The 26,697-nt window shown below is 33.6% G+C and overlaps 1 protein-coding gene across 1 annotated transcript in view; it reads right to left on the reverse strand.

The window, feature by feature from the left end:
* Positions 1–26,697, reverse strand: part of LOC119638370 (dipeptidase 1) — an 81,350-nt gene that overhangs the window by 20,327 nt on the left and 34,326 nt on the right. The window contains exons 2-6 of the mRNA XM_038035123.1: positions 19,231–19,433; positions 18,819–18,975; positions 12,917–13,049; positions 7,157–7,307; positions 2,474–2,543 (exon numbers count right to left, since the gene is read on the reverse strand). Of these exons, the coding sequence (XP_037891051.1) occupies positions 2,474–2,543; positions 7,157–7,307; positions 12,917–13,049; positions 18,819–18,975; positions 19,231–19,397 (678 nt within the window). The 5' untranslated portion in view covers positions 19,398–19,433. The remainder of the gene's footprint in view (positions 1–2,473; positions 2,544–7,156; positions 7,308–12,916; positions 13,050–18,818; positions 18,976–19,230; positions 19,434–26,697) is intronic.

Consider the following 26,697-nt stretch of genomic DNA (forward strand, 5'->3'; position numbering starts at 1 on the left):
TATATTTAATAAGTTTTTTTTTTTTTTTTCTTAATTTTCGTTCTCTTTTTCAATGACAAACGCATTAAAATATTCCGAGAGAAAGAGAGAGTTGATTGTATATATAGTTGCATAGGTTTCCTTAGTTAGTACTGAGTGACTATCTCTTAATCTAAATTGAAATGAATTATTAAAAAAATGCAAAATATTTTTGCAAAATATATTGTTTCAAGAAATTTTTTTCTTCTCTATTGATTACTCTTTTCCTCATGCGTACTACTCTTTTAAAGAATTTTAAATATTTCAAGTATTTGTCCCAACTATGAAAGAAAACTTGCAGAAAATTAATGGTAATTAAAAAAGGAAATTTATTTATTTAATTAAGACCGAATTTTATATTATTCCGCAACAATGGACGGGTTACCAATGAGTACCCACTAGTTAGCGTCAGAAGCGTAAATATTAAGTCGGCCCTATTTGGACCCAATCCCGAGAGCTTTAAGTATAGTTTGACGTGGGTTCAAAGATACAGCCAGGCTACGACCAGAAAGTATTCCTCTTTCCTTTCTTCTTTCTGATCCCCACTCTGCTAAGCACTAATCCCTGATTGATCATAAAATACAAATTTTCATACTCTATAATATTGCGCGGATTTTTCCTGCTTTTAGAAAAGCGAAAATTCAAAGTAAGTATGTGATTGTACTTTATGAATAAGAAGTAAACACTGTGGGAAGCAAGGTCGCTCTCATAGACGAATGGGTATTGTAAGCGTGTTCTTTGAAAAGTTTGTGTGATTTTCAAATTCTTTTGCAAGTTACTACACATGGGGACAAGTAGACAGATGAACGGGCGGATATCGTTATGCGCACCCCGAATTTGAAAGCGAGCAAGAATTTATATATTTACATTATGGGGTTTGTGAAGCCCGCCTCTGCACATTACAAAGGTTTTGAAAAAAATATACAGGCATGACACACCTTACACACTATAAAATTGGGTAGACGTGGACCAATTTTATCCACTTTTATGATGGTGCTACGGCATCGTTCATAGAACGGGCGTTTTAATTTTTATGGATCATCTGCCAAAGTTTATGAGTAATGACCGAAAGAACAATTTTTTATTCCTTTTAAAAAATAGAGGTGTTCTCAGTTTACGTGATGATGGGTACGCGTGTGCTTTGACCGATTTAGCCCTACCTGCGCGCAAGATGTTCCTATGTTTATGCCTACTTTGAAGTCGATAGCTTCATTTTTGCGGCCAGAAGAATGTTTACAACAGACCTTATAAAGACGGACAGATGGACATGCTTAAATCGATTCAGAATTCGATTAAGAATAGAAGGCAGATTCAGGCCTTCTGGACATTGTAAACGTTTTGCAAAGTGAGTATACCCCTCCATCTTCGGTGATGGGTACAAAAAATTTAAGGAAAAGGGTGTAAAGAATAAATGAATTCAGACACATTACTTTCCGTTTTGGAATGACTGGGATGCGGCGCATGTAAGAGCTACGAAAATTTAGGGATTCCTTTTTAGGTTAGGTTAGGTTAGGTGTTAGATTGTTCGGAAAATCATCACGTTTTTCTCAAAAGTGGACTTAATTGCATTTTTTCACCGCCAAGTTTATGCTTGAGCCGCGTTTTCAGTCTCTATCTTAACAGCTAATGGAGCAAGGCTTGTCTTCGGGAAGATTCTTTGGGTTTTGTTTGGTGCCTAAAAATTGTATTTGAGCAAGAAAAAAAATTAATGAATATGTATGAAGAAGATGCGTAGACGGAAGACTAGCACCCAAACTGTTTTACAATTTCTGTCTTTCCGACAATTGTAATACTGAAAACGTACCACGTTGTAGAAGAACTTTTTTTTTTTGGTGATATTATCAATCACGCAGAGGGTACCCTTTGTCGCATAACACAATAATGTTTAGAAAGAAGTGGGGAAAGAGAGAGAACGAAAGAAATAGGAAGAATAAGGAGAAAGTGTTATGTCTTACCGCATCGAGATTCGAACCAGCGAACACTGACTAAGCAGAGGCGATTCTCAGCCACTCGGCTACTCAAGCAAGTTGACTTGAGGTCAATGAAGACAAAATAAAGGGTGTAAATGATCTAGACTGACGAATAACCATTTGTAAGATTGTCTGTGATTTTAACCAAAAAAAAAAAAAAAGAAAGCGACATGACTTTTCGAATAACCCACTATTTTTTCTTCATTGCACACATACAAAATAGAAGGCGATATGCGACATATAAAAGATACAAAATCGGTTAACAAATCAATCGATAATTTGTGACTAACGTTAGCTTAATATGCCTTTCTTTGAGCTTAAGATGCTGTTACTTAAAAAAAACTTCATTTTTTCTTCAAAAATATCGGGTTTACACCATGTTCCCATTTCTTCTTTTAATCAGTTAAATATATATAGAGTGTATTAAGGAAATACCTTTCTTTTCGATTAAAACCAGTAAATAAAATGTGTATGGTTTTACTGACCTTGCCGAACTTAGATAATCCACCAATATGAGGATATTTTCCCGGTTCGTCAACTTTGCAACAATCTGCCCTAAAATGAAAAAAAATTTAAAGACCAAATATTCAGAACAAAACAACAACACAGAACAAAAATCTTATTGTATTAAGTTACTAAAAAATAAGTTTAAAAATCTTGCTTGCGCAACATAATCTTTTTATTTATGAAAAATAAAATAAAAAACAGAAAAAAGGATTCTTATGAAGTATGAGTGTAAAAGGTTTTGTTTGACTGATTAATAATTCAAAAAGTATGCCCTTCATTATGCGAGCAGTATAATAGTAAGGATGGACTCTCAAATGTTCTCTCTCTCGCTCTCTTGCTCTTGTCCTTTTCGCACAGTAAGGCTCCCTACCTCGCTGAATTAATTGTTCACTACACATTTAACTCATAACATACCACCTACACGCTATTGACATGAAATATCTCTGCACGGCCTCGGACTTTGCTCGAAACTCAAAAAATCACTTTAACGTTTTGAACTTTAAAGCAGTCTTGCATTAATCGAAGGGACTTTGTTTTTCTTTTTTTTTTTTTTGGTGATACTAAACAAACATATCGCATTTAGTAATGACAACGGTTGCATCCTATTAGATGCAGATGTTATCTACTAATCGTTCGTGGATAAGCACGCACAATTGAAATGTAAATATCCTACTACTTTATGATCACAATATTATCCTTTTAATCTAAGCGAAAATTTATTCAAAAATTCTTTTTCTTTCTTCTATCGTTCATACATATTCATCATATTATCGGCCTGAAAGCTTATACGGGCAAATCAAATAGAGAATTACATCAACATTACTAGTATACGGAAGACACGCACATCTTTTCACAAGCGCCGTCAACCAACAGTTAATTTATATTAACTATCTATCTAATCTATATCAAGTGAAAAATAATCGATTTAGTTGAAGCGACTTCTGCATATCAAACAGATCCTAGACTATCTGCTTGTGTGTGCGAATGTAATATTATGTTGAAAATCAGTTATGTCTGCTGAGAGCATTTAAACGTAATCAAATCTAAAAATGGCAAGAGCTTGAGTTGGGCTCATATCATAGCCTTGATTTTCATGCTTCCGATTGCAAGGAAATAGGGCAGGCCTTGTGGTTTAGTATTTAGAATTGCGAAAAGAGCATCACTTTCACAATTTCTACCCTTACCTTCAAACTTTCTAAATTTTTTCTCAGCCTTTACCGCAAACAGATTTAAATTTTACCAAAAGGGGAAAAGATGAAAGGAGAATTTATTTGCCCACGTAATATCCTATCATGAACATACGGTAACGTAAGCTGTCTATGTTGTTCTAGTGCAAGTAAATGATGAACGGTAAAAAAAGAGTGCTTTTATATTATACAGCATCTAAAAAAACCAAAAAAAAAAGTCCGAATGAAAATACGACAGAACTTTGCCTCCAACCTATTAGTAAACATAAAGAGAGAACATTGCTTCTTGTAAAGGTTGACGATTTCTTTTCATTAGCATAGGCTTCTGTATGAGGCATAGAACGGAGGACGTTCGAAATTTTGATATTAAACACATTTTATTTAATCACTGCTTAGCTTACGAGCATTGGTAATTCTGCATATTCTATATAAAGATGAAAGGATCAAACAGCTGTAATTTTTTTTCCTCGGCTTTGTCGCAATAAATTAAAACAAGAACATATGGAAGCACAAGGAATACGGAGGATAGAAAATGGGACAAGAAATTAAGAGGTAAGCGAAATGTAAGCCTTGAAAAAGATGTAAAAGAGATGGGGTAAAAGAAAGGAGCTTGAGTTGGTTTAGACAAATAAAAAAAAGTCGCTATTTGCAACCTTTTTCACATTCTTGCTTACTTTACTTAACGCAAGCTGTTGCTTTTCTTTAGCACAGAATATGCGAAACATAGGCATGCGAAGGCATGCAAAATTTCAAAATCTTTCTAGTTCTTCACAGTTTACGGTGAAAGCAGAATATCTCCCTTCCAATGGCGTTGACAGGTTAAATTGCAATCACTTCGAATGGTGTAACTTGAAATAATATTTACCATAACAACTAGTAATTTCATGCTAAAACCGGTAAAAAATTTACAGGCGGACAAGATCGACCTTAAATTCCCTCCTCTACTTTGGCGAATAAAAGGATCAGTCACTTTTTTTAATGTCAGTTTCAGTGAGCAAATGCCAAAAATTATACGGCGAGTTCATGTTCGACGGCAACCTGCATGTGGTAGCGGGCCCACGACATGATCTGACCTGATCCAAATATCGAAAATTTAATTTTCTTTTATCAATGATCTTCTCATCCCCTTCGCCAATATAGTGCTTAATATTAGACTTTGTTGCCATATAAAAAATTTTTTTTAATGAAAATACTTGTATGCGATCCGTTCCGAAAAATAGATCTGCTTGGTGCAAAGTTGATATAGTTAATTCCTGTTTTAAACTGTTACTGTATGCACTAAGTTTCAATCGAGAAGATTAGAAAATGGATCATAAAGCTTTACTCTAATGTAGAGTGAGATTCAAAAAATAGACTTATGTGCTCCAGACTTTGTGTAGCCAACTTTTATGTTAATAATAGTTATATTAAAAATATAAATGCTTTTTTTAGCATAGAAAGGCTTGTCTTCGTTGCGAACGTTTATACGGGGATGAAATCAAAAAGTTAGTCCGCTTTAACCAAATTTTTTCCATTAGTCTAAGATAAATGAAGAAATAAAGGAATTCCGAAAAAACTCACATTTTTTTCAAAAGAGGGCATGATAAGGGGATTTATCCGATTCAATTCATTGTTGGGTACGTTAGTGCGCTAAATTTAGTCGTGCTATGTCAAAAATTCGGAACTTTAGGTCCGCATAGCACAAAGCTAAGACGGATAGATAGACAATGAATTCAAATCAAAAATTATTATGACTCGATTGATCTCACGAAAAATGGATATACTAAGCTTAACCCCTCCAAGTTTTTATGTACATCCGCATATGCTTTATATGGTATAGATTGCGCCAGAGGCATTGCAGGGTATACAAATACTGAACAATGTTTGTCATTGTTTGTCAAAATTTTTGGAAAAGATTCATTGATTTAACTAGTTTTCATGCACTTGCAAATTTTTCTTTTACCAAGTCTTTGCCAGCTCAATTGTGTTGCGGCAAAAACTGTCATTTTCGGTATACGAGCATATATCAGAGGAATTGTTTAGCTTGCCTTGCTAAAGAATATACTCGTTATGGAAGATTAAAATCATGGAAGTAAAGCCTCTATAATGCTTTTGAAATTTAACGGTAAAATCCTAAGAAGCATTTCGAGCTTAAGTTTAATGCAGCGGTTTCCAACCTTCATGCTTTCATGACGAGAACCAAAGAGTTTACACTCTACACTACTTATGGCACCTGGTATATTAAATTTGCCCGCATACTCTTAACATGCAGAAGAGTCTAGGAATGACCCAATCTAATTTATAGCGATCGATTAAGAATCATTTTTCAAATCAATTTAAACATGTCTGTTCCTCTATTCACCTGGTATCTGTCCATGTGTCCTTTTGTTCAACCTCCTTCCTTTTATTAAACCAACAGGTCGCCATTTTTAATATACTTTTAAGCAGTTTGGTAAACGGACGTGCTTGGGAACAGAGACGAATGCTATTAAAAATGGATTGAATCAGAATGTTTTTACATTCATTCCTCACGTAACGCTTTATTTTAATTTTCGAAGTTTCCCAACAGAAATCTCTGAACATCTGCTGATGTTTTAAAGCAATTCCTATAGAACTATTCCGAGGAAAACTGAGGCTTTACAGGGGAAAATGATGTAAGTTTTGATACATGACATTAAAAAATTGTTCATAGTAGCTTCGTCTGTGAAGTCTTTGTGTGACAGAATTTTTTAATATTTAATGTTCAGAGTACAGAAAATTAAGCCTAAGAGGGACAATGTCTACGGCGAAAGTAAATGAATAATAATAAGTTCTTTGACAAGAAAATTATCTTTGCATACATTTGGATCAAGTTAGTGTTTATTTTGGAACCTTCTCTATATAAAAGTTAAAATAAAAGCGTGCACTTGCTGGGAAACCAAATATAACCTTTGGTATTTCATCATGGAAATAAATTGTGTAGAGTGATATAGAACCATCGCTGTGATGGTTTTATTTTTTTGAATGTTAGAAACTATATAAGAACGCATTTGGCGACCTCTTTGGCAATAGCCTGCATACACGTTGAAAATCACTGGTTTAAAGAACTCTCTCTTGTTCGAAGTTTCTTATTTACCGAAAAGTGGAAGCAATAATCAGCGATAGACATAAATAACAGAAAAACAGTTCAGTGTATTGAAGATGTTTGCTTTGATGAAATGGTGTTTAAAAGATCGCCGTCTAACAAAGGATAAAGACCATCCTTGGGTTTATGCATCTCTGAAGCAAATCATTCAACTTAGTGCCGATAGTAGTATGTAGGAATGCGTTAGCGAGAGAAGAGAGAGAGAGAGAGAGAGACAGAGAGATACAGAAAGCATGACCGACTAGCAATGGACTAAAAATCGATTTTATGGATGAAAAATATGTAAATATTTATTTGTGTGTATTTGTATGCATGTGTGTGTGTGTATGAGAGTACGTTCATTTGCCTGATGCTGTTTGTTTATTACTTACCAAGGTGTATTGCAGGTATGTGTTAATGTTAAATAACGAGCGCCAAGCTGATAAAACATGCGAAGCACACTTAAGCTGGTGCCAATGGCGTGGCCGCCTTCCACGCCAATTAAGCTGGCTATTCTGCCACTTTTGTGAGTTTTCTCGATACCTGCGAATGTATAAAGAACGAGCGAAGAACGCCAAAATAAAGTTACTGAAAAGGTATACACCTATATATATATATATATATATAAATAAAATAAATGGATTGTGTGTAAATGCATAAACACAAGAAAGAAAAATGAAAAAAAAATAAAAACTTTATATATAAACACTTTAATATAAACTTGGCATACATTTGCACTAGCACTAATACATATAAATGGTTTCAGTAACGGAGATGCACTAAAAAAAAAAAATACAGAAATATAAAAAAATAAACAATAAAAAAAAAAGAAACATTAAGCAATAAATTCATGGCCAACGCGTATGCACACATAGTACAGAAGAGAGAATGAGAGAGGGAGAGAGAGAGAGAGAGAGAGAGCGAGATAGTGCAAGCATGCATTTAAATAAATTAAAAGGATGCTGTTATAATTAAATACAATGGCAAAGATGAGAAAAGAGAAAGGAAAGGTAAAAAAAATTATATAAATAAAAATATTGGCTCGATGGTCAGCTCGGAATGGTTGGGTAAGCGAAAATTGCTATATTATGGTTTCGTTTTAAAACAACAACCTAGACATTGCGGTGACTGTTCGCTCGCTCAATTGCCTGGCATCTGGCAAATATATCGTCATCTTCTCCGCGCTGTACGCGATTAAGGCTGCACTCGCCGACCATCGTATAGTTTTTAATAAAATAAAACATGACGATATTTATTGTGCTCGTTGCGGTGGCAAATGTTAATTGTTGCTAAAGTCACTGACATTGAATGACTATCAATCATGTCAGGTGTCAATAAGGTCGGTTAACAGGACAACTGCTGTAACAATAGCTATAATGACAACAACAACAATAGCAATGAAAAACTCGTGACTTTGGAAAAAATTCCTTTAATTCATTTTAGCATTTGTTAAACTCGTTTCTATGGTTTATGAACGCATTTAATATTATGTTCGCATTAAATACATATATATACATATATACATTATATATATGTTAATGCGGTCGGTCGGCAGCTGCATACGAATCTTCTTCATGTGTTTTTAATCAAAACATTTTTAATTGTTTTAATTGTTATTTTACAATTTGTCTCTCGTACATACAAACACATACACACGTATATGCACTCGAATGCTTATAACAAAAACAATGAGCGAGCACATGAATAAGTCCTGTAGTAAATTTTTATACGACAAATTATTGCCCAGAGCTGGAAAAACGGCCAAAGAAATTTCTCTGTATTTTGTTAACTAAAATCTACAAAGAGAGCTGCAAGGAAACCTATAAAAAGACATATAAGCAAACTGTTTACACAATTGGAAAGAAAGATTGTTCGCAGCTGAACGGAGTTAAGTGAGTGGTGACTGCATGAAGATCGCGCGATAAGATCTGCTAAGTTCACTTACGACTAATTTCCTTTTTAGTTCTGCAATACTGAAGAATAGTACGACTCTAAAGAAAAAAGAGGAAAAAAAACAATTTCCCTGATCGATGAAAATGCGGAGTGACAGCGATTAAAATTGACCCAATTAGATTTATTAAAATAAATGTAAGCAAACAAGTCCCCTCAGAAAAAAAGGAAAGCATAACTACTTCCGATACCAATTCATGCAGATTCTGCCAACGAACGAGTAAGGCGTCTCACCACATCCTATGTGAATGCGGGAGCATCTGCGAAATCAGACACTAAATATTTGGCGAACGCTTTATAATGCCGGACACCGTAAATTGCTCCGAAGCAAAGAAAGTGTAGGAATTTATAAGAATCCTAAAAGTAGAGGGCTAGGAACACGGACGAATACGATAAATCTTTTAGGTCACGGCACAGATCGTCCACGCAATTAATAATAATAAGGGAGTTCCCTATGCGCAGAATTTTTGTATACATTGCTTTTTTAAAGAATCTGTTAGACATCTCTCTAAATATAACCATGACAGAAAAAAGCTTAGTTTACTTTAGATTGAAATTTTTGATATCTACTACTAGCTTGTCTGCAGAAGACAGCTGTACAGGCAGATATAAATTGCAAAGTTTAAGAGAATTCGAAAAATCCTTCTTTGGCGAATAGTGGAGAAGATATGTTGAATATTAAATACATTTCGAAGAAATCCAAAATTCTCATTAACGTTTTACAGAACTTCAAATACACTTGTGCACGATATTCCATACATGTATATTCAGTCTCAGGCAAATTTTTTTTTTGTTTGGCTGCGCAGAACGTTTAATTGGAAATCGGAAATTCTTTCATCAAATATATCGTTAGTATATAGCATGGTACATATATTCGAATATTGATAGGTTAAAGACGCAATGATTGAATGCACGGTGAAACTATGGAACCTATTATTAATTTTAATTCGAGAGAATAAAACCTCTTGATCCTTTCGCACGCACTTATCACTCAGCCGTATTCAACCGTATAGTACATGTACACTGTGTCATTTGAAAATTATATTTGTGTAGAACTTAGCAACATCTCATAGGTAACTAAATCAATAATAATAAAAATTGCATTGCAAGACGTAACCAAAGCTGTTTGCATGTCCGGTTGCTATAAACACGGCTGTAATTCAGTCTATTTCATTCCATTCGACTTTTTTTTAATGGTGTTAAACTTAGTGTTAATATTAGTGTCAATTTAGTGCCAATAAAAGAGTATTTGTATGCAGTCTTACATTCCTGCCTACTTAATTCACGGGCAATAAAAAAGGGGGCTTAGTACGATTTCCAAGGCTTAAATGTAGGCTGGGCGAACATTTAATATCGATGACGAAGATGAGTATCTATGAAGGCCTCATTGTGAGAAGAAACAGCTCGCTGCTGTGAAGTATTTATTACAACCAAAATAAACCATCACTAGAGAAATCTGTTGATGAAAATCATAATACCGTTGGTTTTCACCATGACGAAATTTGGCCTCATACAGTGAAACCCTACAACGGACGTTGACAGCACTGGGTTCCACTGTGTTCAACGGGCATTGCCTCTCTCAATTTTCACTTATTCCAATCGATGACATATGGACTGAGTGAGCAGTTCTACCATCCCTATAAAGATAACCAAAGAATGGATCGACTTTTAAAAAACCGTCAAAAAAGTATTGCGATTCCGACGTGAAATTCAAATGCAATCAGTTAACGTTTTTTTACCGACTTTTTTCAAGTGAAGCAATAATTCTCTGTATATAAAGCATTGTCTGTCGATAACTCTTCCCTTGCTAATATAACTGGTAAAAAGTATATAATTAGCCTTTTTCTATTTCCTGCTTGCATAAGTCTGATTACGTATGTGCCAAACTTTTATGTATAATTAAAGCTTACTTTAAAAGAGATTTTTTATATAATTGACTTTTTTTTTAATTTACTTTTTTATTTATTACAGTTCACGTTCTGCTCTCCAAGCCCATATGACAATGCAAATACTACGTCGTCAGAATCAAAGGCGTGTACATGCAGAGCTGCCAAAAATGTCGATTGACAGTTACCATGCCTATGGAAAAACTAGTCAAACAAAGCGTTATTCAAAAAAAAAAAAAAAAAAACTTGATTTTTGCATAAGGGATGGAAACCAATCCCTCCAAGATTGCAAGGAGAACATATTTTTTGTACCAAAATTTTTCTAATCGTATTAGTGATTTTAACAAACATGCAATCAAGTGGACAGCGGATAATCCTTAATAATGGAATTTTCTAGGTATCTGTAGGACTTTTATCCACAAATGTTTCTTATCGGTCCTCCCTTTTGAGGCAATATTGAAAATGAATGATTCCAAAAGTTGTCTATATAGATAAGCGTTACAGATAAAGAATATATCTAAACCTATGTATTATGTTGAGACTATAAATACAATACCTACAACACCTGGGTTTTCGAATTAGTATAAGCCTTTATACTCTTGGTGTAAAACAACCAAGACCCTTGCAAAGTTCCTAGCGGGCTGCGATCACTTATTTTTGAACTTAATGTTGCAGTCAGACATCCTGGACTTCATGGCCTTAAGCCGTTACGTCAACAAGTTTTGAATTGTTCACGTTCAGTGGTCTAAAACCGCAGAGCGCTTTCTATATATAAATCAATTAAAATTAATGACTAATTTTAAAGCTGTTTTAATTTCTGTAGCATACTTATGGATGAAACGGATCTATCCTCGAAATAGATCTGAACCAATACCAGATGAATAGATTATCGGTCTTGTGTACGAAAAGACAAGCAGCCAAATAAATGATTATTGGCTGTTATCCATCACACAAGTCAGAAAGCGTTTTATTTGATTCTGGGTTAATTGACTTCAGATCTTTGTTTTATAGCAAACTTGATTCTGGGTTAATTGACGTCAGATCTTTGTCTTATAGCAAACTTGATATTGGAACATTTTATTGAAACTATTGTTCCGGAAGATTGAATTTGATACAAATACATCGAATTGCACAACAAAAAAGCACAAAATTTTCTCTTGTGACTGTTGGACGGTCACAAGTCCAGAATATGCTCGTATATCTCAATTGAAATCCAGGAGAATCTCGGCCAAACTAGAAACTTACAATTTTTAAAAATCGATAAGTTTCGATTCTTAAAGTTACAAATAGACAAACCAAGCTCTTTGATGCTGATAAAGATTATCCAAATAGCGACTTTTGCTCCCGTCCGCGTTGCAGTGATAGGGACTATGAAAGGAAGTGTACTAAGAGTGCACCAGTGGAATTTAGGAGACCTCAGCATCTTTGTTTTAAGCAAGTGACTGCTAGTTATAATACTCAACTCACCTTATGCTAGAAAGCAGTGAAATAAATAACGTTATGACTTAACAAGAAGATTGTTAGTTGCTTATAAAACTCAAAGATGTCCCGTGTTACAAAACACAGAAGTTCAACTCCGTCTTATAGCCATATTATCAGCCACATCATAGAGATAGCATAAGTTGCAAGGCATTTCGTTCTGTGGGGCTTAAAACCGACATCGGAACGCATTCGTATGATTATTCCCACGGAATATCAAAATAGAGAAAAAATCAAAGCAACTATAACAAGAATATATGTCGTTTTGATGATTAGTGGCCGATCACAAAGCCAAAATATATGTCTTGGAGTTATTTAAAATCAAATCAAAACAATCACTACTTGCAGCAGCACTAAATAACTGCATCTACGAGTGCACTTTCCTAGTTGGTACTGAATAGTAGTAATATGTCAAGCACTTCTTTTACTAGCAGGCGAAATTCGCAGCTCTCTATAACACGGTACAAAATAAGAGCTAATGATTGGTCAAATGCGGGAAAATTTAACTTAATAAATAATAAGTTTATTGCTTAATTTTTTTTGGGCGTATAATTTGAATAATTCAACGAATACTTTGTTTAAATACATTTGTTTTTTCCTTTTTTTCATGCCACATATTTTACAGTTAATTTTTCAGGTCATAAATATTTCCGTTTATTTTTGCAGAAAATTTCTATTACGAATAAAATGTTGCGGCAAAATTTTTAAATAATAATGAAAATTTAATACAATAATTTTGGTGAAAAAAAATTTTTATGTGCAATTAAATGAAATTCAAAAAATTTGAAATATTTTAGACTATTTTAGATTTATTTAAAAGAATAGAACATAATTTACCTGAGGCAGTTGTAACTAGAGTCATATGATGCGGATAGAGATTGACCAGACGTCGTATAAGATCGATTTGTTCTAAGGTTAATTGTACAGCATCTAGATGTTGTGAGGAACACGGGGCATAGGCCGACCAAAACTATAAAAAAGAAAAGTTAAGAAAATATATATATATCGCTTAAGATCAAATCACGATGTCTGCATTATGTAAAATAAATCTGAGAGGATAAAAAATCAAAAGTTTCTAAAGATGAAGTTTTGATTAAATATAAAACTCAATTGAAAAGACCTACCACAGGTATTTTGAGTGCGTGCTGGATAAGTCGCCAGATACAGAAAGCAAACCGGAGTGAAAAGAATTGTAATCATAACCCTACCAAAGTGCCCAAAGCGTAGCATAAACTGTATGTTACAAGTAGAGTAGAGATAACTTCAGCCTGAGAATGTCGTGCGAAACCTTTTCTTCTTCATGTTATTTAACATTCTTTGCTTTATACATCAAACTTTCATTCTATTCATACCAGATGAAGTTTAAATATTGTACATTTTTTTTATAACAACATTCATTGTTTAAATTTTATCAGGAAAGCACCTAATTGTTGTGTGTTGTAATTATGTTCAATGTATGTTTGCAAATACCCGAAGATTAAAATTCATCGGTGGGAAAACTTGTTTTTTTTTTTTACAAGAAAAACCGAGGAGAGCACTAACATGAGCCACTATAAAATACTCTAAACCACTATACATTTATTCATACGGCGACTTTACGAAATCATGCGTTATATGGGAAGCATATCCGAAGTGTTGCCAATAGCGTTCATCCTTACCAAATTTCATCAGCAATTGTGACATGTAGGTTGAACGGAAAGAAAGAAAATGGCGGATGGACAGACAAGCGTATCTCAAATTAGAAATTGATTCTGAATCAATCGGTATAATAAAAGATGCATCTATCTCAAGTCCTTTTGGGGGTTGGATAAATCCGCACGAACTTAATATAGGAAAGGGATAGGGTGTGAATAGGTAAAGAATAATAATATCTGTAACAAATAAAGTAAGTTTGCTAAATTTGGCTCACGTTAGTTTATGTTTTAGGCTACCTTTTTTATAGGGACTCGCAAAAGTATTCCTTAAGATGCATACGAAGTATAATTTCTGGCACTTTGCCACCAAAATGAATGAATAATTGTATTAGTCGAAATGGTATAGAGCATTTTAAGATCGGTTTTGCCCTATATATTTGTACTTATTTGTCTTATTTCAGATACCTACGGATTGAACCTATCACCTCGAATATAGGTTTCAAGACCGATTTTGCAGGTATAGAGTTTGAAGATAGTTTTTAAGTAACTTTTAGTTTTCTTCTCCTTTGTCAGTCTTTCCGCAAATGATTCACTGTATTAGGTAAAAACTGTTCAATATGAACACGAATTCCTTTGCTGGCATCTTAACAATCTTTGCGGTTAGCTTGATTGTGGATGTTTATATAGATGCGTCTTACCAGGCCGTTCGCCACACTTTCCCAAGTTTTCCAATTATTACACACATCACCGAAGAATGAGTCGTACATTCATTTTATCAAAATATTTGCAACGTCCAGAAGGAAGTGTCAGAGGCCGTGCAAATTATATATATTCCTGATCAACATTAAATTCTAAATCGATCTAAGTTGTCCGTCTGTCTGTCTGTCCGCCTGTATAATGCCTGTTATAAATATCCTCGCGTTAGCAAAAATGGAGCTTTCGAGTTCAAATTTGGCAGAAATATTGAAAATGGACGAAATCGACCAAAGGACACGCCTATAATACCATGTCTATTTTTCAAAAAAGATTAAAAAATGTTTTTTTTTTTTTTTGGTCATTACGCATAAAGGGCGTGCTGTACAAAAATGGGAAAAAATTGACATCGATTTATGCATATCCGTCTGTCCGTCTGTATAATGTCTGTTTTAAAGCTTCGTCTGCACGCAGGTGGATATTGAAAAGAGACCAAGTCGGTCGAAAGCAGCGACTACAATATCACGTAAGATGGGAGCACGTCTGCTTTTCAAAAGGAATAAAAAATTGTTTTTTTTGTATTACTCATAAACTATAGCAGTCAAGTACACCGAGATGTTAAGATATATTCTCTGGGCTATCCACGCCTACCAATGTTGGTAGGGTATCAAAATTTAATACTTTTTCCAACATCTTTAACGCTAAAAGACTGAAACTTAGTACAGTTATTATTATTATTATTAATTTCGCCAGAGAAATAAATTCTAAGACTAAACTCTTATGGCACTAGCGTCTAGAGGCTATCGGCTTTTATTAAAAATCCTGCCGCACTTGAGATTCGAACCCACGACAATTGAGTTGATAGTCGAGATTCCTCGCCTTCGGCCACTCAGGCGGATAAGTACAGTCAAATTGATTGCTTTATGAAAGAATAACTAATGCGTAGGATAATTGCGTTATTAGTAAATATCAAATAATAAATAAAAGAAGAAACAAGTAGTTTATGCATTATTACATTCATTTTCTGCAAATTAAAGTGGAAATTTTTTCATACGTACACTTTCCACAAACATACTTTTTACATTTTTCACAAACACTACTCGCTTTGTTATTGTGGCAAAGTCGTACTTGACAAATCCCGCGTCTGTTAGGATGATTTGCAATTTGATGATGTTGCAGCTGACCTTTGTGGTTATTCAGGGTCTTGTGAAATCTCAATGGAAAGCTATTCTGTTAATTGAAATAAAAAATCTTTTCGTTGTATTCTTATTCCTGCTCTTTCTTTGTAAAGGTTCCAAGTATTTATAGCAGCCAAATCTGGAACATTTCAATCAAGCCAAATGTAAAACAACAATCCTTGTAGGGCTTATCTACGTAAACTAGGTTTTACTCTATATTGTCTGACCAGTTGATCTGCTATGTCAAGTCCAAATTTTGTGCTATTACAAAATTTAATAGTTTCCGGTAAAAGTTTTTCATTACTTTTATCAGTTGTCACAAATTGATGCTTCGAACTTAGAAGAGCCACTCTTTCGTTTAATTTGTTGTATTGTAAAACCACAGTTCATTGATTTATATGGCAGAGTGTAGAGAGGTTTTTGTTTTCTCCCGTAGTTCCAACTAGAGTTGTTTTTTTAGCCAATAATTTTGTCGCTAGCGATACGCTGGTGAAAAAGTTGTCGGTCGTAATATTTCTTCCACATCCTATGTATGGCTGGACAAGTTTCGTAACAACATATTCACTCTGAAGCACTGATGATGCTCGGTCGGATAAAGGAAGCTATTCAAAGCGTATTTGCTGCTGACATCTGAAGCCAGAATTTGAAACCAGATGTGGCATCTGATTTTTGAAGAAAATAATTGCTTACCAACTGTTATATTTTGCCCCTAGCCTTGATTGTTTTCAACGAACTTATTCCATATTTCTGAAACCAAGGCAAATTTGTTGTCTTTTTAGGCGCTCACTTCTTTCGGTTCTGTCAAAATGAATAAACCATGGGATTGGCTTAAACCTTTCTCTGGCCATAGATTTTCTAAAAATACCATCATAAATAGCTCATTTTTAAATTTTTTGCTTCCTAAGCTGCACGACCATACAGAATCCCAACAAATGCAGATATTTCCGGTAACGATACGCTGCAATCATTTCTCAACATGCGACGACCTTCTTCTTCTATGCGCACTCTTATAGACGTTATAATATGAGTATCTATCATAGTAGTTTTTGAGTAGCTTGTTCGACCTTGCACATCCTTGAAAGTGCAACTAGATGCTAATCTACCACCTTCGTCAAATTTTGATCACACAATACCATCAGCAGTTGTTTTGGCCTGCTGAAGGAGTTTTCGGTTTCTTCATCAGAGTCTGCAATAATTTGTATTCTGCACCTTTGTCTGGGCATAGTGATGACATTTTCGCTTTCATTATTAGTGGTCGATTTTTTCATCGCTTTCTTCAGTTTCAGATCTTATTGCATCTGATTCCATCCATTCGAAGCAGTCTTCACTTGTGTTTGTTAGTGTTTCCAATAAACCATTTCTATTCGATATATCTGCTATCACGTAAATTGTAAAAAAACTGCCACTGCGTAGAATAACAAGCACTACTTTTAGCTCACTGGGCAGCTGAAACTTATATAGTGCCCGGTCAAATCGACAAATGGTCATGTACCGAAATGTTATCAGTTCACGGGAATCGAAAAAATGTTATTTCAATACGGGGCCAGAGACGTAACATAATAAATTTATAACAATACAAATCATTTAATTACAAGTATACCACATACATTTATAAAAAGCAAATAGGGATGGGATGTAAACAGAGCTGAATTGAGCAAACAGAGCTAATTGTGTGAACGTTTAGCTTCTTTCTAAATTCGATTTGCTTCAACCCTTCCTTGTCAAAATAAAAACAAGTAAAAAAGCAGCGGGGGTCGAATCTCGCATACCCACCACTACTCCTTTCGCATTCTACTCTGCAAGCTCTTTTATTTGATACCCATATCGCTGGTACTAATAAGAAAAAATTAATCCACTAGGTCACGGTGTCTAACATATTCATTTTAGAATTAACCCATTTTCAGGCAGATAATATGTCACCATATGCGAAATGTACAAAAATGTTTCAAACATTCTGGCTTATGATAAATAATCATAAATCCTCAAAAAAGTGAAAAAAATTTAATCACTTTTAACTTTTTGTGAACATGGCTAATTTTTTCGATTTTTCCACGTCAAGTCTAGAGTGCTTCGTAAAGCAAATGTCGAAGATTTCAGCTTTCGAATTTCAATAATTTCTGAGTAAGCCTGAAAGCCACAGATTTTGTTAAGAAAAAAGGAGTTGCGTTCAGTTTATGCTCGACTCGGGGCTTCTGCTCCGACCAATTTGTCCCATTTTCAATACGAACCTGCATGCGACAACTTCCAATGTCTCTACCAAATTCGAAGTAGCTACTTTATAGAGTCTCTGAAGCCCTTTTGGGTGTTACATAAAAAAAAAAAAACAAGAAAAAGAACAAAACATACCCCTATCTATAACAAGCGAAATTCATTCGAATATATTATTTTCTACCATCCACTTTCTACCTTTCTAGATTAAAAAAAATTATTAATTCTTTTAATAATAATAAAATGCCTTTTTGATAGAATTAGTATTGTCATGTTTACACCGCCTTCACGCCATCTACTAAGAAAAACGCCAGCAAGTTTATTCTTGACCTAATATGCTACGTGAAGAAAATCGTACCACTTAATTATTTACACATGGTCGTGATGTTGTGAAGATTAACTATAACATGTGCAGTCGATCCAGTCGATGATGAAATCTATTGAAATCAGTCAATACGAACTATCAGATTGTTCTTTTCTGCGTGCTTATATACAGTAAGATTAAATACGATTCTTTTGCATAGAGACTCACTATTATTTTTTTTCGCATAATCTTCCGTCCATTAAATAACTGACTCTTTCCTCTTTAAACAAACTTAAGCTTATTTTTTTATCTCTTATTTTATATCTCTCTTTGGAAACGTTAACAGATTCAAATCATTTTTTTTTTCTACAACGTGAAATTATCTAATCAAGCTTAAGGAACAAAAACGTATTGGTGGTGGATGGCTTCGAGCTAAAAAATTCAAATCATAGCACAACGATTATATTTTCTTTTCTCATAAAACAATATATAGCAGCATGTGGTGTGCATGGAATTAGTGCAACTAGCTGCCGGCACAGTACAAAACTACAGCATGATGGAATAAAGCTTTATACGCTTGATTTGAAGGAGGCTACAACGAAACAACTGATGCTAATAAAAAGAATTTTTTTACAAATATTCTGACAACAACTGAAAGGATATCGCTGCTGCTATTACATTTATATTCATAACAAACAAATGATGCGATAGAATTTACATACCTGTGCTGACACCATGCCCTCTTTCAGTCTCCGCAAATCCGTATGACTCCAAGCGCTGCTCGACCACGGTTGTATTTGCCTTAAATCGCCACCAAAATGAAAATCTTTCAATTGATTCTTTAAAAACTTCCTTATATTCCATGGTAAGTCGTTGTGTCTGCAATTCGAGCGGAAGAAGATTGAAATAAATGAAAAGAAAAACAAAAAAAAAAAACAAAGGGGAGTAAATAAACTTGAAAAGTGTTCTATAGAGAAATAATGAAGAAAAAGACTGTAAATGAAAGTAAACCTTCAGAGTATATTTAGCTTAAAATTTCATTAACTTTCTTTTTTCTTCCATCATTGAACGCTAAGGTAATAAGAAAGGTGAGGTTTGTCGATGGATTCGTTAGTTTTGGATTTTACTACTTACCCATCTATTAGGGGCACTTCTTTTAAAACGTTCCTCACCCTCTGCAAACGATAATCGAAATCGTTGGCCGAGCATATCAGTATCGGTAAAACCAATGGAAAGTAAACAAAAGTTAAGCAATTCAAGCCACAAAGCACGAAGCCTTTGGGTAGCTTACGCGATTTCATTGCCTTTTTAAAGTGGCCACGTAATTATATTGAGATCTGAAATCATTATTAGAGCAAAAAAGAAAAAAGGCAGTTTAGTGAGTAAGAAAAATTTCAATATTTTACAGAATTGAACTTTTTCTCAATTCTTTCCATTCCTTTCACACTAATATTTATTTTCTCTTGGTTATGTTTCTTACGCTATCAAAGTTTATGAAGTTTGAAAGGTGCATGAAGTAGATTTTACATTTTTCTTTCCTAACCTCAAAAAAAAAAAAATATATATATACATATATATATATATATATATATATATACTTATATTATGAACACCTGCTGCACCATTATCATCTTATTTTACAGCAAGTTGAGCAACACCTTAAGATTTTGCACTCCATGCAACCTTTATATTCGAATATATTTATTTATTTGTAACATATTTGCCCTATTTTCTTTGTTACACATATACTTACACAAAAAATATCAAAACATGTTAATAAATAACTTTTCGAATATAGGCTAAGAAGAAAAAGAATATTTTTCAAGACTTTACAGGTTTTAAGTAAAAGAAAAATTACATAAAATTTTTCATTTTACATACCGAAGAAGGAAAATTTAAAAAATTTTAAAGCTAAGTACAAAAAAAAAATGCACGTGATATTGCACGTGTGTCGATATACGATGAGTAGGATTAATCTAATGCTTCATTCGTTTGCGAACAATACGTTCATAGCATGTCATATAAAAGTCGCCACGCCACCACTGGCGAATCCATACGATTTTTCCATAGAACTACTTTGAGTTTATTATTTCTATGAAATTTACTGGAGATTTAAAGTTAATTGCCTATCTGAGAAGCAGCACCAACAGTTTTAGACAAGGTATTACGGCAGATGGTTTCTTAGCGCATAATGATGAAAAAAAAAAATGTTCAAAAAAATTCCCCATCCAATCTGCTTTAAGCGGAAGCGTGACAAAATGTGCCAACGCATATACCATTGGTGAAATTCGATATACCTTAGCCTTAAATACCTATAAACACACCTCTATTACCTAGCAAAGAAATGCGTTATGGAGGGTCAAGGCACTACACCAACCCACGGTTATTCGTACAACGACTTTCAAAATAGGGCTTTATATCGGAAGTGGTCGAAAAAGTGCCCTTGTCCCATTCGAGCGATTTTCAATAGCGTTCTTCGTTGGGCCGTAACACGTCAGCACACTAAATTTCATCAAAATTGCGAACACAACAAGGGAAACAAGATGGACAGATAGACAGACAGACAGACATGCTTAAATCAAATCATCAGTTACTATCAAATAGAAAACCTACAGTTTAGGGATAAAAGGATCCTCCATTTTTTGTTACTACGCTTTTTGTATAGCTTTCGACAGTACCTGAAGTAAAATTTGCGTTAAATTGGATTTCCATTTACATTTGCAGCTTAGATAATGAGTTCAGCTCTACAGTAACCGCTATAATAAATATATATATATATATATATCTGTGCATAGGTACAAATACGCATGGTAAGGTACACTGAATTCCTTACAACTCGCGTAGAAAGAAAAAAATATTTCAGACATATTAGAACGTGTGAAGCAAACCGGAGACGACCTTCTAATTGCAGGATAAGTAGGACGCCAGGGATTTAACAACGGGGCTTACCCAAGCCACACTTATACCTAAAATGTTCTTAAGGGGAAAATTTTAACATATATAAGCTTCAAAGGCAACAAGCAAGCCTGTAGCCTTAAAGAGATATCAAAGAAAAATCTTTAATATTTTCTAAAACAACTTTTCCTGCGAATGACATGATTAATATAAGAGAGAAGGGGAACAAAAATTCGTTGTAAAACATCTGTAGAAATCTTATTTGCTTTTCACATTTCTTTATCATCAATACATATACGAGAATATTGACGAATTTTCTCCTAAAAAAAAAAAAAATAAATAAATAAATAAATAAAATGGAAAATATGCTTATTTCAGTAGACCAATACAACAGTATACAATGCACAATATATATAGCATACAGCATGCAATAAACAGAAAGTATTCAGTTTCAGTATATATTGCCAACAAATACAATATATATGTGTGTGTGGGTTTGTGTGAGGAAATTAGGTCACTCTTGTCATATTCATCAATTCCATAAATTTTTTTTTCGTTTTTTTTTTTTTTTTGTGAACACCCGCTAAAAAATACAATACCACGTACAATAACGTTATGTAGCAAATACAAAAAAAAGAAAATATATTTTTCTCTCACAGCTACGAAAATATTTATTTATTATTTTTCACATACGTACATATACACAGGTTTAGAGGAAAAACCAGTGAAATTGTATTTCTTTTTTTTTCTTTTTTTTTTTTTTTGTAGTATATTGTAGTAGAAAATAATTTTTCAGTACTACACACGCATACCTAAACAGAAGTGTTCCACACATCACACATATCCACGACGATTTCCATATATATATATATATATATATATATATTTTTCTCTCTATCGCTTTTCATTTTTTGCATATGTTTTTCTTCAATTATATGTATATATATGCATATATAGATGTAAATGTATCTGAAAAAATACAAATACATAAATGACATAAACATATAACATGCATCCTTGTTACTTGTTATGCATACGTACACTAGTACTTATGAAAGAAGAATTCCTCTTTGTGCTGATAATCTGTTGGGTACTATAACGCAAAAATTATTATAGAGCATTATTCTAGTGAACGATTCTACGTTTGTATGATATATACCTAAATATATATATATATATATCAATGTCATAGAAATGCTATGTTAATTGAAGGTTAATGAGAAATACATGTAGAAGCAATGTGAAGAAGTGTTGACGAACGATGAATTAACAACCAAAAGGGAGACGCAAGCAAAGCAAGTAATTTATGTATTTTAGGTTTTACTTCACTTAACACAGATTTTTACTTTTATATATGTACTTTTCTTGTTGTTGTTATTATTATTGTTGCTCATCTTCTTCTCTTTTCTCTTTTTTAACATATCTCATTATAATTATTAACTAAAAAACATCCTTAGAATACATGTCTGCTTACTGTTATAAGCAGTATAATGACTTTAAGATGATAATTATAATGATGATATTATAGTAAGCTAAATATGTAAATGTTTAAACGTATGTGATTGTAGAAAATAAAAATGAAATATTAAATAGTTAAGAAAGCTCTAGTTGCCTTAGGAATATATATATATAATGACATATATCGGCACATGAAAATCATTTGCTTATTATTTCCATTACAAGAACTTAAGAGAGAACAGAAGTGATATTGATCTTGTATATGGCATTTGTTTGCAAGAAAATTTTTACTTATATATATATGTTTATAGATATATTTGAAATCACATATTGTGTACTACATAGATAAAAGAAAAGAAATTGAAAACTTTGTACCTATTCTCCGCCTTATTTCTGTCTGGTGTTTCAATCATTTTTGTGCAAACTTTTACCATTTTAGAATGATGTATTAAAAATCTTACTGATCTTTTGCTAATTTTAAGTGGAACTACGGTGCGCTTTAGTGGATTTTTAAAATATGCTTCACGAATGCCAAACTTTTTCTTCTAGCCAGAATGTCGAGATGGTAGTCGTAATTTAAATAAATGGATAGAAAAGACATACAATTTTTTTTTTTCAGTTTGTTTTTTTGTTCAGGGTGGTTAGGCATGCATGTATTCCGTGAAGCTATCAATACGTAATGCAAGGCTCTACACTTATTCGATGGGTAGAGTTGGACTCTTATTGCCACAAATGTAGACCGTAGGTGATCTCAGTTATATCAATACTTGCACGTACTTGTACTTGGATTTTCATATATATACATATATATGTACTTATGTGTGCCCTCTTATTCAGGGTATGTTGGAGAAAACACATGTTCGAAGCATCGGAAAACGCTGTCAAGAATCTAACCTTTCTTAAGCGACAAAAATACTTCACTAGCGACGATATCCGCAACATGTACATGGACTATATCCTGCTAAAACTGGAGTGCAACTCACATGTGTGAGCGTACAACAAAGAACCCAGAAGAGCGATGAGAGTATGTCCAATACTCTCGACACTATTGAGCCTAGTGCACGCTATGCTATGCATATAAATGGGCAAAGGCGGTGCAAGTATATAATTTACCTACCATTCGAATCCGGCTGCCTCAACGTTCCCATTCACTCATTCTACAGATGTCCACATATCGCGCAACACATTGTCGTCGCCTGTCTGTCGTTGTTCAACCGCACTGTCGGACTTTGGTATAATCTCACCCTACCAGATCTCTTCACTTTCAAATCGAACCTACGTAAACAGCACTTTCGCCCTTTTCTCTCTTCATGCCATCAGTTCGTCCACGCCACTACCGCGTCTACACAAAAAGGCGACGGCGCTTGAACGGCTGTTCACAAAAAAAAAAAATAATTGTTTGCCTCCTTCTCATATAGTATTCAAAGTCCATATTTACTTGGGTTTTTTTTTATTTCGCTTGCAAAATCATTAACATTTTATTGCATAATACATTCAAATGAAAAAATTTTTTGTAAACTTTCTGCGCACAAATGACAATTAATTTAAGTGCTAATGAATAACTATGTTTATAGATGGATATCATTATCAGTAAATATAGAAATAAATTAAATTTTATTCATAATATATTCAGAAAACGAATGAAAAATTAATTGAACATTTTCACAAATTTTAATCAAAAATTTCACTCAATTCATTTCAATGTCCCTCCAGTAAAAAAGAAAGGGAACGAAAAATAATATTGTATGACAATTAAATGAACTGTTCAATAATTTATCTATTAACTATCGAGTATTGGTTTCAATCCTGAAGCTATTATCACACAATGCAGAGGTTTCCAACCTTTATTGTGCTGCGTTTTTTTCGACAAAAACACTTCATTACGCCTATAGTCCGACTCGATTTTGTTGAATGAAAATTAAAGTTCGTTATTTTTTTTAATCAGCTCTACTAAAGAGACGCGCCTCGTAGCTTGAGCACTACTATTGCTACATATAAACCTGTAGATAAGCAGTTTTAAAATATTCGTTTAAAATTTTCTCAAACCTTTCCTGAAAGAGCAGTTCACAATACTTAAGTGCGCCCAGCTCCGTCAACTCGTATACCCTAATAGGCATACAAGTTTATAAAGAGCGTGTTGTTAGTCGATTACCTTGATATTGGATACGATTGAAATCTTCTGGATTAGCCCAATGCAAAAAAGTTTCCTGAGAAAGAACCTGATGCAACTATCAAATTTTTTTGCTCTCTACCACACTCTGACGGATCATATACCGATCGAGTCTGAATAGTTTTCGGAATCGAGATAAATTTGTTTGTCTGTCTGTCTTTCTGTCTCTCCGATTTTTGATTTTGTATTTTAATGTTCAACGTATCCGCAATTTTTTTAGATATTTTGACGATATTTTATACACTGGCACGTTTTGATTCAAAGACGTGCCCTATTGAAAATGGATGGAACACTTTTACGATCACACATCATGTAACGCTTTATCTTGAGAAAGCATTTATATGAGAAAAGCTTGCAAAGTTTGTTACAAGAAGTAAGCCGTTATATTCCCAAAGATCTAATTTTTAAAATTTTATGGCGAAAATCGGTCCTTCACAGAAATTTAACATAATAATTGCCGATACTAAGTTTGGACTACGTAAATCAATTTTTTGAACTCTATACTTCATAAGACACTTTGCACGACAAGCACAATGAAAATTGGTGAACTATAGTAATTTGACATAGCACCGCAAATTTCGATCGATAGATCTGTCTTTTGACCGGAGTCCCTATAAGAGCTCCCATGAAAATTATAATTTTGCAGGGAAACAGGGCATAATTTTCAGGCGCCTAATGGTCGTGCGTAATTGAACGTAATTAAAGTCTGCCGCACTAGCAATTGAAAGCTTTTTTGCAGACTCACTTTAGTTACTTTTTTATATCGTGATATTTGTCTACACTGTTTTTGTAGTTTAACAACCTTCAACACTTTTTGCAATTTATTCAATTTGCCCATTAAAGTAATCATGGTCAGTCGTCATATTCACCGGGCCCAGCAAACGATCACACTGCACCCGGGGTATGTGAACTCTTCTGTTATAAAAATTAGAAAGCTTTCATAACCCGACAGTATTTCTGATTTATCCACTTGCTTTATCAAAATTAGGTGCCGGTAACTTTATTTAGGTTAGCAAAAATCTTTGGGAAATTTTATATGTAAATAGTCGCACACAACCTAAAAGAATTTAACCTAAGAAAACTGTCGAAAGAAGTAAAGAGAACTTTATGGCTGCAAAAGGAAGTATTCGTAATGGATTCGTCTGCATTTATTGCATCTCTGCGACCAGCTTTCGATAAAGAGTTCAACTTAGTCTTGGTTTCGATACCGAAACACAATTGCGACAATATTGTCTCGAGAGTTGAGGACCTTCGATTGCTTTCGAATCGTAAGAAGTCTTTCATTCGTTGCGAACTATTCGTTGTATCGTCGCTGTGCGAATAACAAAGCGCAACTGAATGTAACGAAATAGAAGAACAAAATAACTAAAATAAATTTATTTTTAGTTTATTGGAATATAAACTGAAACAAACGAAGTAATCAACGTGTATAAACTTTTGTGTTGATTTACACAACATTGTATGAAATAGATGAAAGTAGCCGTGCCCATATGAAATAACTCAAAGGAACTTTGCATGCAGGAAACGTTAATGGAAATTCAAAAAGAATCGAAAAAAAATTTAAAACCTCATCAAACAAAATTTAACAAATTCGAACAGATATATCGATATTTATTTAAAATTTCGAAACCTTATCCTTTACTTAAATCTCAATTTTTGGTTTTTATATAAGTCTGGCAACTTTGTCGCGCGGTATAGTCGTGTATTTTTTGTGTCGGCAAATAAAATTTTAATTTTTTTCTTGAATTTCGTGGCTTTTCTGCCTTATTGTGTGATTTTATTATATTCTTTGAGAAGAAAGTGAGTGAATTCAAAGTAAAAGAAATATTTTTCTTTTACGCTTTCATTTGATTCATTTGAGTTTTGCAAACAAAATTTTGAGCTCTGATAAAAATCTCTTTTTTTTTTTTTGGTTTTCTCTCTTTTTCTCTGTTATTTTTTTTACTGTTTGGAGTTTGTGTTGCTAGTGATCTCTCGTTACAGTGTCAACCTAACAGAGAAGTTTTGCACAAATTGGTTGATAATTTTTTATATTCAAGATTTTTTTTTTTTTTTTTTTTTTTTTTTTTTTTTTTTTT

Source organism: Glossina fuscipes, unplaced genomic scaffold, assembly GCF_014805625.2.
Source record: "Glossina fuscipes isolate IAEA_lab_2018 unplaced genomic scaffold, Yale_Gfus_2 88, whole genome shotgun sequence".
NCBI classification, from domain to species: Eukaryota; Metazoa; Arthropoda; class Insecta; order Diptera; family Glossinidae; genus Glossina; species Glossina fuscipes.